We start from the raw sequence: 17268 nt of genomic DNA, 5'->3' as shown, positions 1-17268 counted from the left end.
TCATCGGCAACCACTCTCTTGGGCAGCACTCGATGTCCCAGAGTCCTACTCGAACCACATCCCAGAGTCTACACCAAGGGTCTGAACCCCACGCTTGGCACCTTTACTTAAAAGCTCCAAGTTTCCCAGTAGCATAAACCCTTCAGGAAGGAAAAAAGGTTTCAGGCCATGTGTTTAACTCCTGGAACAGCCTCTGTTCCCACAGCAGTATTAGCAAAGCCATTAACATATCTCTAATTCACCAAATTGAATCCATTCCAGCATCTAATGTTATTTATTTTCAATACAAAATTATCTCTGGGAATAGAGTTATTGTTCCAGAACTTGGTCCTTAAAGAGTTCCAGTAAATGAAAGCGTGTGCTCCCTGACTTTTTCAATTATGAAGGAGATGAAGCTCCTATATTACAATTATCACCTTCAAAGTGTCCCAAAGTGCTAGGTATATGGACATAACTTAATTTATGACAAAATTTGGAAGCTGTAGATAAATACAGCAAGAAGGCCCTCAACGGGACAGCCTAAATATGATAATATAGGCTAAGGGCTAACAAACTATCAGTAATCTTTTTGATGCATTCACTTATTGAAATTCACATTACTCTTTCTTAAGGAAAAGAAGTATATCCCCAAGAGTTCAAAGGGCATGGAAAAGACGGGGATGAAGTGAGAAATAAAGGCTCCTTGCAAAATCAAGTCTTCCCTCATGGAGAGACGGTTTTAAATTAATAACAATGGAGTCATTTTTTTCAGGTTCTTTGTGACACAGATTTAAGTATGAACTTTCAAGCCCTATTCATTGGAATTAGTTAGGGTTGGGAATAGTGTCCTTCAATCCAAGACTGCATAGTGTTCACACTGTCTCCAGGTTAAAGAAATTTCAACAGGCCAAGTTTCAATATCAGGAGTGGAAGCTGGCATGTACTGGATAGGAGGGTGAGTCCCCAGCAAGGGACCATGCCAACCTGCTTGAGATCATCACAGACTAACTTGGAGTTAGCAGAAATATTCTCTGTGTGAGACAAATGGTGGTCACAGAAGCAGAGGGGCAATGAGCACACAGCTCAAGGATGCAGTTGTATTGATGAGCACAGCAGGGCTGAGATCTTAAAGAAATAGATATTTCAAGATAATGTTACTTTTCCAAGACTGCAGAGCACATTAGTGTCAGATCAAAAATTTTAAGTAGATTTGCATATCGCTAAGCCCAGTGATCATAACTATGCCCCAGCTGGGAGTAAATATATTTCAGCATATAAAGTGCAGTTCAAACAAATTTTTCATTATCTCTTCAGTAATATTGACAGTAATGTTTACAAGTAAAAACAGATGTCCTAATAGTACAGCTATTATTTTTTAATAAAAATAAATGCAGGCTATTATCTGTCATGATTTCACTAGACTATCTTCGTATTGCATTAGCCAACCTTCTTATCCCAGGAAGTCTGCACTATAATGGTGAAAAAACACATGGAGAAAGAATATGTATTGAAACATGCAGGCATTAGCAAAACATATAAAACAGCAAATCTAATATTGGTCAATAAAAGACATAAGGGAATTGCAGAGATGAGCAAAGGTCTGAGAGTGAATACAGCAATATCCTTTCAGGAGAACATCAATGGTTTACTCCGAGATGCTCATTTCATGTGAATGGCATAAGCTGTTAGACTGATACGACAATAGTAAATTTGGAAAATATTATGTAGGCCAGAACACAAAGCACGAAGTACACCCTAAATATGATCACTGCTGACCTTTTGTTCATGAGTTTGTATATGTGTGCATGTATGTTTGCAACTGTGAAGGTGTGTGTGTGTGTGTGTGTGTGTGTGTGTGTGTGTGTGTGTGTGCTGGTACTCATGTGGGCATGCCTGTGGTGCCCAAAGCTACAACTCAGTCTTATTTGATTACTCTCTCTCTCCTTATTCACTGAGGCAAGGAGTCTCAGCTGAACTCAGATATTGCTGGTATAGTTAGTCTAGCTCACCTCTTGACTTAGGGAGCCTTTGCTTCAGCCTGCTGAAGGTAGTAATATCAAACACCTGCCACAGCTGCCTGGCCTTTCCTGAGTGTGCAAATCTGCATGTAGGTCTTCATGTTTGCATGGCAAATGGTGTATGCACTGACTCATATCTGCAATCCATTGCTGAAAACTTTTAAACAAGCAAGTGAAATAAATAGGTTTCTGAAGTAATTCTTCTGACTATGAATTGTAAGGAATTTGCAGTCATTTACATACATGTTCCTCGTCTTTTTCTCTTTAGTCCAAACTTAATATAGTAAATCCTCAATTTAAATAAGTAGTCTACATAAATGAAGAAAATGCAGTTTACACTGCAGAACTTAAAGAGACATCTGTCTTCGTGATGCTTCTTCGACAGCTGTAATTTGGCACTAGCTGGCTGAAGTAATTGACTCCTTAAATGTCAATAAGGATGATTTGGGGCACACCCTGAGGCTGGAATTTTTAAAATCTGGCAGCAATTTCAGAAATTTCAGTAACTGACTACCTTTCCTTAATCTCCATCTGTGAGCATGGAGTCAGCAGAATGATTGTGAGGAACATGTAGACCAGGTCTCATTCCTCAGTGAGGAGCATGCAGACCAGGTCTCATTCCTCAGTGAGGAACAGTCTTCTAACTTCTCCTCCCTTGTTGAATAGACAGCAAGGGCTGGAAAGTATCTCATACAGCCGCTGTAATATCTAAATTTTTATTATCTCAGCATATGCTGTGGTAGTGTCTTACAGAGGGCCATATGCTACTCAACATGCAATGTTCCAACATGCTTTAATTTTAATAATAAGATGTGAGGTCAGAGTGGACACCCAGAAATCTTATTGAGAGTATGTAGTTTTTTTGCCAAATAATAAAAAGTTAAATATGCTGCTTTCCCTTTTCAATATAAGAATCAAGATATGAGTTATTACTTAAATTAAGCAACAATTTAAGAATTTGCAGTTGTCATAAACTACTCTGGTGTGCTGTACTTTCATCATGAGCACATATGCTTAAAGCACAAAAAGTTAGTCCAATCCTTTTTCACCGAATAGCTTCCTTTCCCAGTGTTTGGGCACATTAATTTTGCACCGTGGCTTTTTTAAATCTATTTTTATAATGAGGAAAAATTCTTTTTTTTTTTTTTTTTTTTTTTTTTTGGTTTTTCGAGACAGGGTTTCTTGTGTAGCTTTGCGCCTTTCCTGGAACTCACTTGGTAGCCCAGGCTGGCCTTGAACTCACAGAGATCTGCCTGGCTCTGCCTCCTGAGTGCTGGGATTAAAGGCGTGAGCCACCAACGCCCGGCGGAAAAATTCTTTAGGAGCATCAAAATAACAGTAATTTTAAAAGGTTTTGTATGTATCAGTAATGCCACAAAAATTAAATATGCAAGTGAACCAATCAGAGGGAGAAACTAAGAAAAACACAATTGAATCACAGGCTGAAATTATTTTGATGATCCATCAAATTCATTTATTCACTTAGGAAGACAGCAAGCCATCTTCCAATTTTTATTCACAAAACGGAGTCCTTTCTTATCCAGCATGTACACCAAATTGTCTGTCCCACAGAAGACTGTTTGTCTCTATGCATTAAAATTAAAATAAGCACAGTATGTTTTCTCATTCACAAGTCATTTATGCTATGATTAACAAAATGATGCAATTCCAGGAAATGAATAGGGATAGATGAAATAATAGAGAATGCCTGGGCCTATGAATTTTACTGACACAAACACAAAATTTTGAATGTTGTAATATTAAAAGAACATTTCAATATATGATGAGGCAAAATGCTTTTGACAATTACAGAATTAAAGTTATTTTGAAGTACTAAATTCGCCTGATTGACTCAATAACATTGAATTTCACCAGAAAAATGTTCCTCTTCCCATTTATTTTCCCCGTGTAGCAGAAGTTAAAGGGGTTTTGCAAATGTTTTATTTACTGGCCAATTTGTAGACATCTCCACTCAGCCTACACAGTAACAAGCTGGCACTAATAAGCCATACATAAAGATCCTAGTTATTAAAATACAAATTAGGCACCCCTTATGTTTATACATGTGTAAGTACAATTAATAATGCAGCTTAGTTGGAAACAAAATTGCTTTAGTTAACCAGCCGTTACAGTGCAATCAAATGAGGTTTTAGATGCAATTGGAAAAGATCTGTTTGGTGGAAATAATAGAAACTATATCATGCGGAACAATTAGTTTACCAAGCTTTATTCCCTGTCCACCCACCTGTCCTTAATCAAATCATTTGTTCATCTTAAGTGACATGGCATGCCTTCTTTCACACCCATAGTTCATGGAGACCTGCACAACAGCTGGTAGATGTGGCTTATTTACAAACATTGGTTTGAACCTGTAAATGCACGACCATATAAATTTTCATCTATTTAGAGTGTAAACCCTTTGCTCCCTCCCATGTTATTAGCAGCACATGCCAACCAGCAGCGCTGTCTGGCCAGTTGCTCCCTTGATGGTATACTCTGGGGGGAGTGAAGCGGAGCCCAGGGAGAGTGTGAATTACATGAGCCCTTCTTGCTGCCAGCATTCAGTGCTTCGCCTTTTGTTCTTGCTGTTTATGGGATTTTTCTATTTCACACAGTGGGGAATGCTAATCAGCTTTTGCCTAAGCAATATTAATGAGACTTGCCAACTTATACTTGAGGGAAGAAGCAGAATATTATATTTCTTTTTGAAATGTTAATGCAGCTTTTAGGAAACTCTTCTCGCCTTCTAAATTACCTTAGTGTTAAATTATTAAGGAGCTATCGCACTGGTAGAAATAGTTAAATACCTTAAATGATAAAAGGATTATCAAGTATAAAGGGAGGGCCTTTGGAATGTAGAATTTAACTTCAAATGAAACATTTTCAAATGTTTGCTTAAAATACTGTCAAAATTTGTACCTGTTTGGGGTGCTTTATCAAAACAGAGGTCTAATGTTGGTTATGTTTGATTCTGAATCATCAATATGAATCTTATTCTGGATCTAGGGGATTAAGTTAGCTTGATATATCTATGAATTCAAGCACTGTCTACTTTGTCAGAAAAAGATGGGGAACAGTCTCCTACTTTATTACATTTTGATGATTTGAATATAAAATTTAGCAAATCTAGATCAGGTTCTAGTCTCCAGGCATAAAAATTCTCACAGTTTCAATGTTCTACCACACCACGACCTTCAAAGAGGAGAGTGGCTGTGGACACTTGATCACATAGAAGACATAGAGGACACCAACCCTCAAGCATGTTAATACTGACAGAGAGGGTGTTTTGTGAACAGCAGGCATGAAGAGTGTGCGGGAAAATCAATGGACAGGGCTCTGCCTTGCTTTCCCTTTACGAATCTCTTTTAAGGATAATACAGTATGTTAAACAGGTCCTGAGTGTACTGTAGCTTAATGGGAACTTAAGAACAGAGTTTGTTCAAGAATACTCCTGCATAGTAAATGCTATTTGATAGGAACATTTAATACTAAGGTAAATGACTCATTTTCTATCCATATAAGCTTCAGTAATGGCTTTTGGATCATTGTAAACACATTTGTTATTCTGAATGAAATTTTTGAACAGTGATCCTTCATTGGCCTAGGCATTAATGGTACATAATAGGAAAAACAATTCCATGTACAAAGAGTTGACATGTCACAAATAGGAGTATGGTATAAAATTGTCAGTGCCTTATCGTTTAGCTGGTGTCTTGTTGGAAATGAGTAAAATAAGCAAAATGCTAGCGTGCCTTGCAACTGATGACGTTGTAGATGCAGTAAATGTGCAAAAGCTAACACACTGGATGTTGTCTTGTAGTTCATGGTCACCTATCACTTTTCTAAAGAGGAAAAAAGGCATTACTAAAACAATGTTTAGTATAGATGAGTTAATTATTCAACTATTTACAAAGTATCTGGGGGAAAAAATCTACTGTCCAGAAAGACATAGCTACTATTTTAATACAATAAAAATGGTAAAGAAGGAATTCGTTTAAGCCTATGTCAATTTGTTATTTTTTTAACAATAACCTAAATTACCAAATGATTTAATGAAACTGATATTTTTTTCAAGGAGAAAATGTGTAATTTCTGTATTACAGAGGGAGACTGTGAGATGCTGATATCCTTGGAGTTGTTAATTACTGAAGATTTAAACTCAATCAACAGCAATTGCACTATAATAATACTACACCAATCAGACCTAGTTTACGTTCATGACACGTCACATGCCACCTTTAAATGGGGGGGGGCAGGAAGAAAACTTTCCATTCACATAAATCACCAAAGATGTTTGTTTGTGTCACTTATCTCTAAGCTATATTCAAGAAACACAATTTTAATATTATTTCCCTCATCTCAACGGTACTAATTGCATTCTAACCCCCTCGTTCCAAAAGCTCATGTTTGTCAGTGTTAACAATGCTTATGATAGTTTACTTGTCTGACAATTTCATCTCATGTATTACAGGTGACAAGCTGACCTTTATTAAGATAACCATGACAAACAACTGGGGAAATCCAATAGCTAGTAAGATGCAACAATTCAGTCAGTGTGATCAATTTACTGTGAAAATCAAATGAGATGACAGTCAAATAGAGTCACTTCTTAATAGATTGTCTGATACCAATTAGTGGATAAAGAAGAAGGATCAGAAGTGTAAGGCAAGGAAGTTTATAAAAAAACCCCCAACATGCTATTTACACTAGTTTCCTTTTCATATATATAAAATAACAAAGCATTCCATGCTAAATCCTAGACCTACTTATATACAAGTTCTTGAATTCTAAATCAAATACATTTTAGAACAAGATCTCAAAAAGTATCATTAACTGGGCACTCACACCTTAGTCCTTTTTGAAATAGCATCAGTGGGTTGGGGGAAGATTCTATGCTAAAAAAGGAGTTGTCTGGAGTTTATCAGTGATCAGAGACTGAAAACACCTCCACTATAAATACAGGCATCAACTATGTCACAGAAGACCTCCAGCTGACAAGTTGAGGTTGGCTATCAGAGTAGATAGGTAAGGAGTAGATGGGTATCTACAGATCTACTTTTTGTTGGCTATCAGAGTAGATGGCTAATTACAAGGAGGCTTTCTGCAATGGTGTAATAATTAACGCAGCATCCCTTAGAACACAAAACAAGCTTATCAAATAAAAGAGAAAACATGAAATCTAAAGTCAGCTGGCAGTTCCAAAAGTAGTTCAGAGTGCAGTGGGAAGGCAAACTCCAACAAAGCAAACCAAAACCCCTTGATACTCACATGTCCCCTTCAGTCACTTCACCCAGCAAGACAGTGACAAAATACATGTATTTCTTACAAAACCAGTCAAATGCAACGTGGTTTTCAAAATAACTATGAATATTATTCACAGAGTATGATTCAAGACTGTTTTAATATATTTTCAAATGTCCTTAAGAATGTGAGATAATATATTTTGTTTTTCTTTTCTTGTACATAAATATGACCAGGAATATTCTAACTAATTTAATTGTCCTGGTCACTCTAAGAATAGACTTTGGCAGTTTGGGATCAAATTCCTGTGACACTGTAAAATTCCACCCATCACTGAACATATTGCAATGTGATCAAAACTATGCAAACAAAAATAGTGGTCAACTTAAATGAAGTGATTATAAAAAAGGTCCTTACTGCAAAATCCTCCCTCCACTGGTGGGCTGCTTGGACCTTCTCAGCTTCCATAGCCAGGCGCTGAAAAAGAAACAATAAATCTTAGACACATGTTGCCATGACCAGAGGAACACGGAATTATAATGTAACACACTAGCCGTGAGCTTTGGTATTATAATGAAATACGGGGCATGAAAAGCAATAGACAGTGCTTATTTATGATTCATAAATTCTAAATTAGTTAGCAATCTAACCTACTAAAGTTGATGGCACCACAATGAATTATCTACTGTTCTTGAATACCATGGAGTTGACCTACCTCTCCTGTTTTCATCAGGAACAGGGGCTTTTCTTCAAGGACTCAAATTTTAATTCTTTTGTAAAATATTTTAATGAAATGAAGACAATATATTGACTGGAGTATAATTCTTTCTTAATTCAACCAAATATTTCAGTCAGTAGAAAGAGAATGACGTTGAAATATTAACGATTATATGGTAACCAAATTGGCACATTTATAATAGCATGTTTAGAATTTCGTATATGCTGAGTGTATTCTTATCTGTTTCAAAGATTATTTGAAATACTGTAAACTCAGAATGCACACATATGGAAATGGTTTCATTTTACTTGCCTGTAGTATGATGAAGTAAGGGGGAAGTGTGAGGATGCTTTATTTCCCTTGGGTACTTTTAAGTTGAAATATAGGGGCAGAAATAGCACAAACTTAATAGCAAATACAATAAATACAAATGTATTAAATTCCCTTCTTAAGAGACAAATAACAGATTAGACTTTAGGAGATTATAAGATATCTAGTGGTTTTGTAATTTATGTTACAGTCTCTAAGAAATATTCTCTGGTGTTTGCTCTTTCTATGAGTCAAGTCTATATGAACTAATGCACGCATTCCATGGCCACTCTTGACTCTAACACGTTAGTTTCTGTCCTTTAAGTTTAATACTATAAACTGCTCATTTTTCTAAGCTATTACAGAGGTATTACCAATGACTATGTAATATATAATAAATATAAGAGAGACTCAGCTCCTTGATCCTTTGATTTCCTCATGAGCATCTGGAATGTGGATGCCTGCGCGCGCATGCGCGCGCACACACACACACACACACACACACACACACAATTTTATAAAGTATAGTACATTTGTTGTGAGAGTCTGAAAATCTTTAGAAACCTGAAGACAGCAAGTTAAATGAACTAAAAAAAAAGACATATTTTAAGGAGTTGAAGTACAAAAGTTGCTAAATTTTATTTTCTCTGCTTGAAAGATAAAATTAGGAACCCATGAAAATATACTACTCTTATATCCTTATTCATAAAGAAATAAATGAAGCTTTAATCAAGTTTCATAAAAGTTCCAAAGACTGACTTTAAGAAAGTCTAGGTTATAACCAGCACACTCACTTGCTGCTCTTTCCAGTGACAGAAGACCCGAAGGTCATTACTTATAGAAATTGACATGCCTTCTAGACATCGCAGGCCTCTAATTAACTTCCATTCCAGTCAAGTGACATTTTAAAAGCCAATAATCTACCACTGAATGCCATAGGGAAATTGCACTAAGACTAATAAAATCCCTATCTAATAAAGTGTGAATATTTTATTGTTAGCCAATCTCCATCTGTACAGCTGGATGTATGTGGATGTCCTGTAACAACAGCTCATTTCCAAAAAAAGAAAACATAATTCTGGAATGGGTAGCACAGGCTGTAGTGTACCTGCTTCGGTATTAACAGCCTTGAAAGTCACCGGGGAGGAACCCCTTCTTCATAATAAGCAGCTTGTGAAAACAGAAGTAAAACTCTAGGACTCTAATTCCTGGCCAGAAGAAAGGGAACAGAGTCTTGTTCCCATGTCTCTGGCCTTGAGTGGTGACATGACATTCTAAACTAGCTGGAAGGTCCAAGGCTTGTCCAACCTTTTAATATTGTGATGCCACACAGTAATCTACAATATTATGCAAGAACCAACGAATTCAGTTACAAAATAGAAAAATAAAAAATTGCAAAATAAAGTCTCCTGATATTTTAAGTAACTTTATGATTTTGCAGAAGGGTGGATGGAGCTGTTACCTTATCATTCCTATCCAGCCAAGGGCTCTCAAGTAAAGAGCAAGGACATAGCATTATTCCTTCCCACTACAGCTGGATATATGGGTCTGTCCCATAACAACAGCTAATTTCCAATGGGCCTGATAATCACTTGGACAGGAAATAGTATTAAAGAGAATTCTGAAAGACTGAGGAAGGAATATTGGTATGAGAGAGGCCAGGATGGACTATATAGGGAGATCTGGTCTAAAAAAAAATAAAATAAAATAAATGCAGAAACAGTATAAAGGCTGCCTAAAACATAGGCTGGCACAATGACCTCTCTGGCCTTTACCAACCCTCACCCCTTGAGAGTGCTTCACTATAGTCTACGATATACACTATGCCCTGAGAATCTTGTAAGGATTCTTTTGATGGTGATCAGAAGGACTGGGATGAAGGGGAAGCAAACATGAAACCCATATTGAACACTAAAAAACATCTAGCCCATATGAGCTACTGAAGGAGGATACCTCACTGTCCTCTTTAGCTCTGCCTTTGCATTTTAACCTCTCCTGAGTTGATGTTGAAGTCCCAGAAAAGCAGAACCAAAGGACTGAAAAACATTTTTGTGACATGGGTTCTAACAATGTCCAAACAATGAGCACGCAGAAAAGACTTCATCCAAATGGGGGTAATTATCCAGAATGGGAAGTCCAGGCCACTTGCTAGAGCAGCAATAACATTTTCCTAAGAGTCAGCTTCAAACCAGGTAGTTCCTCAGGATGGCCTTGCAGAGGCAGAAGTGAGGTAGGCAATGGAAAACTAGATGTCTATTTCACCAGGACATTATAGCTCCACAGACTTCTTTGTCCCTTGCCCCAAGTCTTTCTTTACTTAAACCAAAAGTGCATGTCAGTACCAGGAAAAATGAATATGGGATCACTGGACCCCTTTATCTACTTTCTTCCCGATGGGGTACACTGAATAAATAAATCTTCCTATCTCCTTTCACCATCAATCATCATCAGCTCTTTAATTGCCATGCTGGAGATGGGTTGCTGAGCCTCCTCTGTTGGGGCTGCCTGAGTCTGTTATTTGCCTCTAAAAATTCCAATTCTAATACCTATGAAGAAATGTGAAGCTCAATTCTGTTTATGACAAAGCAGAGAGGGTCACTTAAATGGCTTTATTTTAAATGTATATGTGAAAATCACACACACACACACACACACACACACACATATATATGGTTACAGATGTATATAAAATTCACATACCCCTATGTCTATTGGGTTGCATCTTTAAAATAATAATAATAATAATAATAATAATAATAATAACACTTTAAAGATGATTTTTATGGTTTTAACGCAGCAGCCTGGCCACCAAGCCTTCAGTCTCTGAAGTGAGCTCAAGCTTCTATACAATGCCAGTTTTTAGTTTCAAAAGTCATCATTAGACATTCACGTGTATATGAAGACATCGTAGGATCAATACTAAAACAATGACAGAACTGTATGATTTCGGGTTAAATGAAAATCAAAATAGCAATGCACAATCTCAGAATAAGTTTAGGAGCTGTCTTTACAAAGTCATCCTCTCAAACGCAGCAGACAGATTATTAAAATCAGCAAAGAAGCTTTTGATATGCCATGGTCTGCAGGGACAAGGACAAAATCAAACCAAACAGACAGGAAACAGCTTATCAGATGAGAGAAAGGCCAGCTCCCTTGGAGGCCTATTCAGCCTCAGCCTTCGCACTGTGTCCTATCTGCATCTTTTCCATTGGCATTGAACTCTGCCATGTGCCAGAAAAGTCAGATGAAAGGCAGAGGTGTATTGAAAAGGGTCAGTCCTATCATTTTAATCCTTGATATTCAAATATATCTTCTCTTACAAACATAGTATTTTCTAAACAGAATACTTTCTAAGTATTCTGCTTCCTAGGCTAGAAGTTAATTTTAGGCTCACTTTTATATTCTTAACTTTTGAGAACAATCAGACAATCATATGGATTTTTAAAAGAGCTTTGAAAGCAAAATATGAGGCACCACAAGGCTCTTCAGTTAAGACTCCAAGGCCACTGACATTCAGATTTAAATAGGAGGTACTGATTTAGAGTCCATTCAAACAAATTCTAAAACCATGTCTTTGGACAGTATAGATCAGGATTTTCCCTCTAATAAAGGGCAACAGATATAAACAGCATACTAATTCAAGCAAAATATGCATTTTAGGTAATTGTGATTAATGTTCAAACAGTTAGTACCCAATAAGGAATGGTAATTGCTGTACTGTACCCGTATTGACAATCTAATTATCATTCTAATGAGTTTTACTAATTTTCATTAAAAGGTTCTTAGAGGATCAGGACACACATTTGAATGACCCAACAATACCTTTTGAAAATAGCAAATTAAGGGGAATGAATATTTCCACATTGTAAAGAAAAGTACACAGGCATTTCAATTGCTTCTGAGGAAGGTGGAAGGGTGTGGCTTCTGACTGCTGTGAATTTAGTGATGATTTTAACTGTCCTCAGCATCTGAGATATGTACGTATTTTATGTATATTTCTATTTATGCGTATGTATATATGTGTGTGCGCACGCACACTCACATACATGTGTGTATAGAAATAAATAGAGTTTTGTTTCCATTTCAACCTCATCAACACAATTTCATAAAATTGATTATGCTAGAATTATAATCACTGAAGGCCAATTAAACATATAAATATGAATAAAATGAATGAAAAGTCCTCAGCGGTACCTAAATTCCCTATTTCTTCCTGCAGAAAACCTCACATCTATAGAAAAATGTTGAAACGGAATTTTAGAAGCTATTTGAGGTAAAATGCACCGATTCCTTATTTGCGTCATGAAAAGACAATGGAAGCCTGGCATCTGCCTGCACACAGATATGGCATTGCCCTACCCTGGCAGCCACCTTGGATTCCAGGAAGAACAAAACCTGTCAGGCCTTCCCCTGGAGCAGTGTTGGACTTGGGGTGTTGACTGATGTAAGAAGAATGGCGTTCCACTCAGACAAAAGGTTTTTATGACACTGTGGGGTGTGGAACAGTCCCACCTCTATGGGGTGAGAGCAAAGCTGTACTTTTTAAGGTTTTTTTCTGAGCAAGGGAAGGTCTTACAGTGTTAGGAAGCAGGCTTAGTCAACATATGACCTGTGTTCCATCCAGGGGTGAGGGAGCGAAAGCATATTGACTTAGGCTATATGACAGGGTAGAGATATGGGGTTTGGCTAATTTGTGAGCCACGCAAAGTTACCACAGTAGGCTCAGGCAGCAGGGTGGGGGTAGACAGAGTGGGCTGCTCATACGGCCTGCTCAGGGCCTGACTAGATGGAAGGCCCGACTTCGCTAACAGCACAAGTAATCATCTTGTAGAAGGGAGTTTGGCCTGACAGTGACATGGATAAGGGCTTCATAGGAGTACCCTGCCGAACCAGAACTGAGATGACAATAACCAAACCACACTTGGTCAGGACTCCTTAACTGTGGGTAGCTCTTGCTCTCTTACTTGATTCTTCTCTCAGTCCTGCAGACCATGTCAGTACCCTACAGACACTTTGTAGGAACAGTAAATAAAACTCCTCTCTCTGCTTTTCCCTATTACTGCTCTCTTTTAGATGTCAGGATGGATAGCTGAGCCTTGCTGGAGACTCAACCTTTGCTATGAGCAACAGGGTCGATATAGTGCGTCCAAATATACTCATTAAGAAGTAGCTTAATGCTGAGGGGATCACTGTGGTTTTGACTTCATTTTATTCTTTCTTCATTATGTAAACCTGTAGATAAACCAGAACCCACATAGAACCTTTTACCCTACATTCTATTGTTTTTAGTACAGGAAGGTACTGTGCAAACAAAAGAGAAACTTAAACATCAACTGAGCCACAAAACCTTTGAGCTACATTCTGTCCTGTCTGCAAAATATGCTGGCACAGAACTTGTGGGAGTGGCTGAGCAATGTCTGATTTGACTTACAGCCCACTCCATGAGATGGAGCTCACACCTGACAGTGCTTGGGTCACCATGAGCCAGAGACTAGATAACCAGACACCTAGGGTGAAATACTACTAGTCAAAAAAAAAAAAAAAAAAAAAAAAAAAAAAAAAAAAAAAAACTGACTCCTAACGATATTCTGCTATACTCACAGATCAGAAGCTAGCTCCTGCAGCAGATGGGAACAAATACAGAGACCCACAGCTAAATCCCTTTCCTTGGAGATCAGTGAATCCCACAGGAGAGGAGGTGGAAAGAGGGTAAGAGCCAGAAGGGATGGAGGACACCAGGAGAACAAGGGCCTATAAATGAACTGAGCAAAGCTAATTTGAACTCACAGAAACAGAAGCAGCAAGTACAGGACCTGGTACAGGACTGTACCAGGTCCTCTACTTACATATTATAACTTTCACTTTAGTATTATATGGAACTCCTGAGTGTGTGAACGAGTGACTCTGATTCTTGTGCCTGCTCTTGGGCTCTTTTCTTTTTGTGGATTTGCCTTGTCCAACTTCGATGTGATGTTTTGTGGATTTTAAAAATATTATATTGTATTTTATTATGTTTGTTTTATTGTTGTTGTTTGTTGGTTTTTCAAGACAGGGTTTCTCTGTGTGGCTATGACTGTCCTGGAACTTGCTTTGTAGGCCAGGCTGGCCTAGAACTCAGAGATTCACTTGTCTCTGCCTCTGGAGTACTGGGATTAAAGGCTTGTGCCACCACACCCAGACTATTTTGTCACATTTTTCTGCTATGTCTTAGAAGCCTGTTCTTTTCTAATGAGAGACAGAATGGGAATAAATCTGGAGGGGAGGGGAGGAGTGGAGGAACAGGGAGGAGAAGAGGGAGGGGAAACTGTAATCAGGAAATATTGAATGAAAAAGGACTCTATTTTTAATAAAAGGGTAAAAGAAAAAAACTAAAAGGGAAAGTGGATCACAGGACTCTTGCTTTCTCCCAGAGGCAGTGAACAGAACATTTCGTAAGTCTGTAGGAAGTGCTGAAGGCTTCAACAGACAGGACCACATAACAAACAGTCCCATGAATATTTAATACTACATATTATCTTAAAGGAAATGTAACCTCTTTTCAATGAGCATGGACAATGTGGTTGGTTCAAATTCATATAAACACACAATCCATCACAATTCTTCTTGAGCCTTCTAGCAGTTTATAGTCTAAATATCTCACCATGAAAAACTCAGTATGGCCAGGAATCACTTCAATTAAAAAGCATATCACATAGACATACATATTGTTTAAAATGTGTCCATAAAAACATCGCTATATCATAAAAAGTTCATTGGACAAAAAGAACCATCTGGAACCAGAGACAAGAGGTTAAGAGTTATGTGATTGGAGTAACCAAATTAATTAATATCAGTATATTTCACCATTTGATAAGGAAGCTGTGATAACCAGGTGAAAAAAATACATACATGAATATATATATATATATATATATATATATATATATATATATATGTGTGTGTGTGTGTGTGTGTGTGTGTGTGTGTGTGTGTGTGTGTGTATCCCGATTAAAAGGAAAAGTCTCCCAAGAAACAATATGAGCACAAAACAATGTGTGCTCCCACAAGTCAGTGTGGGGGATCTTAGGGGAAGATTATGAGTTGGAGTTTAGCCTGAACAAAATACAGAGATCTTTACTTAAAATAATTACAAAAAATAAAATTTAAAAGTTATTCTATGTGTATGTCTGCTTGGTTTTAGAAACAGTAAGCATATGTTTTGTGACTTTGAGGTCTATAACATATATATAGTATATAATATGTACATACAATATAATTCCTCCTAGTAGAACATACATACTGTATGTACTATGTCATATATAACCCCCCCACACACACACACCTTGGAGTCACTATCTGACAGATGCTTTCTGAATGTTTACACTATACATGTTTTGTCAACTCTTTTCAGTTAAATCCCCATGTAAATCACAACTTTATCACAAATGTAAGTTCCTCAGAGGAAATTAAGGAAGGGTTTTGACAGGTAAGTGTGCTAAACACAGTAAGCTGTAGCAACTGGTATTTAATTTGGTTACATATCTTTGGCTGTGGGTCAGACTGAAAATATTCAAACATATAGATACCAATAGTATCTAAAACTTACTGTCCAGAGTTCATTGTTCCTGTTTCTCTTTGGGCTCTAGTACTTTGAGAGAGATAACATACTCCAAATCACCTGAAGTTCACCTTGATTACCTCCTCTGAGCTGGGCAATGACTGAACCACCATAATGCAGTGATCTGCATCTGTTGTTCCTGTTGTTTGGAATCTATGTTTTTGAAAAGACATCGGTCTTATCTGATAATTGATATTGCTAACTGTTTTCTCCCTGGTAGGCTGCACACTGTTGAATGCGAAAGAGGAATCACACAAATTTCCCCATGGAAATGATTTCTCCCAGGAGGAACCCATCATCCTTCCAAGTGGTGGTTTAGAAGAACCAAAGGAAATCACTAAGGCCATATGTATGCGATCTGCTTTGCTGCAGTTGCCTGGGGTTGCCAATACCTTTCAGAAAGGCAAGCTGCAGCCAGCTCTGACAAAGCTCAGCACCAAGACCTAAGCATCCATTACAGCTTCACCATCAGAGTGCAGAACTAATCTCATTTGTAAACTCAGAAGATGCAATCCATTAAGAAACCATCTTTCTTTGTGCACAGGCTCTGTGCAAGTTGAATGATCTCAAACTGCTACTTACCAAGGCGATTTGTTCAAAGACATCATCCTTGGCTCTATCCTGCTGTACTTACTCAATCCAAACCTTACAACTAGCACTAAGGCACATTTCTATGTTTTATATTCATTTGATTAAAATAAACTTTTTCAGGCATTCTACTTTTGTTTAATGGCAGAAAACATAAGAATATAATCCATATTTTCAATTTCCCATTTTGAAAAAAATCAGGGAAATTCAAAGACATAAAAAGCATGCTAATGTGATCCAAAGTAAATTTAGGAAAATAAAATTTAGGAAAATATTGAGAAATTCTGAGTCTATCTGCTCAAGTGTTCAAGAGAAAGAACAGTTTATACAACTCATTAGATAGCTTTCTTTAAAATTTGTAAAAGATGGACTAGAGATAAAAACATGTACAGTTTAGCTGTCTGTGTCAACTCAATAGGTTTGTACATCTATAACTACTTAAAGGGAGTACAGAGACAATTATCAATATAATAAATTGTTAATATTAACTGGTTTAAGCCAAACCACAAATGCATCTGTACAGGTGAAATGTCAGGATGCATAAGAACTCATTTAATAATTTCCTATCTTAAAATGCCATGTTGTGTGAAATAAAGATTTCACAATAGCTATAGAATCTTTCTTTTCTGGTGTACCATTTCAGAAACCATAATATGTGAAAAACATAAGAATGAAACTTGCTGAAATCATGCTAGTCATCACTTATTTTTCTATTTGTGACCACGTGAAAAACAAAACTTTGGACGGGGGTTTTGGATACTGTTGTTTAGATGTCAGCCTGGATCTGTCATATTCTGTAAGTGCTTTTGAAATTAACC

At 37.3% G+C, this 17268-nt stretch overlaps 1 protein-coding gene across 4 annotated transcripts in view; it reads right to left on the bottom strand.

Moving 5' to 3' along the window:
* The window catches only part of Cacna2d1 (calcium voltage-gated channel auxiliary subunit alpha2delta 1), a 432593-nt gene that overhangs the window by 204407 nt on the left and 210918 nt on the right, over positions 1–17268 (bottom strand). For all 4 annotated transcript variants that reach the window (XM_037203556.1, XM_028862005.2, XM_028862012.2 and 1 more), the window contains exon 4: positions 7656–7715. In XM_037203556.1, the coding sequence (XP_037059451.1) occupies positions 7656–7715 (60 nt within the window). The remainder of the gene's footprint in view (positions 1–7655; positions 7716–17268) is intronic.

Source organism: Peromyscus leucopus, chromosome 3 (assembly GCF_004664715.2).
Source record: "Peromyscus leucopus breed LL Stock chromosome 3, UCI_PerLeu_2.1, whole genome shotgun sequence".
Classification (NCBI taxonomy): domain Eukaryota; kingdom Metazoa; phylum Chordata; class Mammalia; order Rodentia; family Cricetidae; genus Peromyscus; species Peromyscus leucopus.
This window is presented reverse-complemented; position numbering and strand designations above follow the sequence as displayed.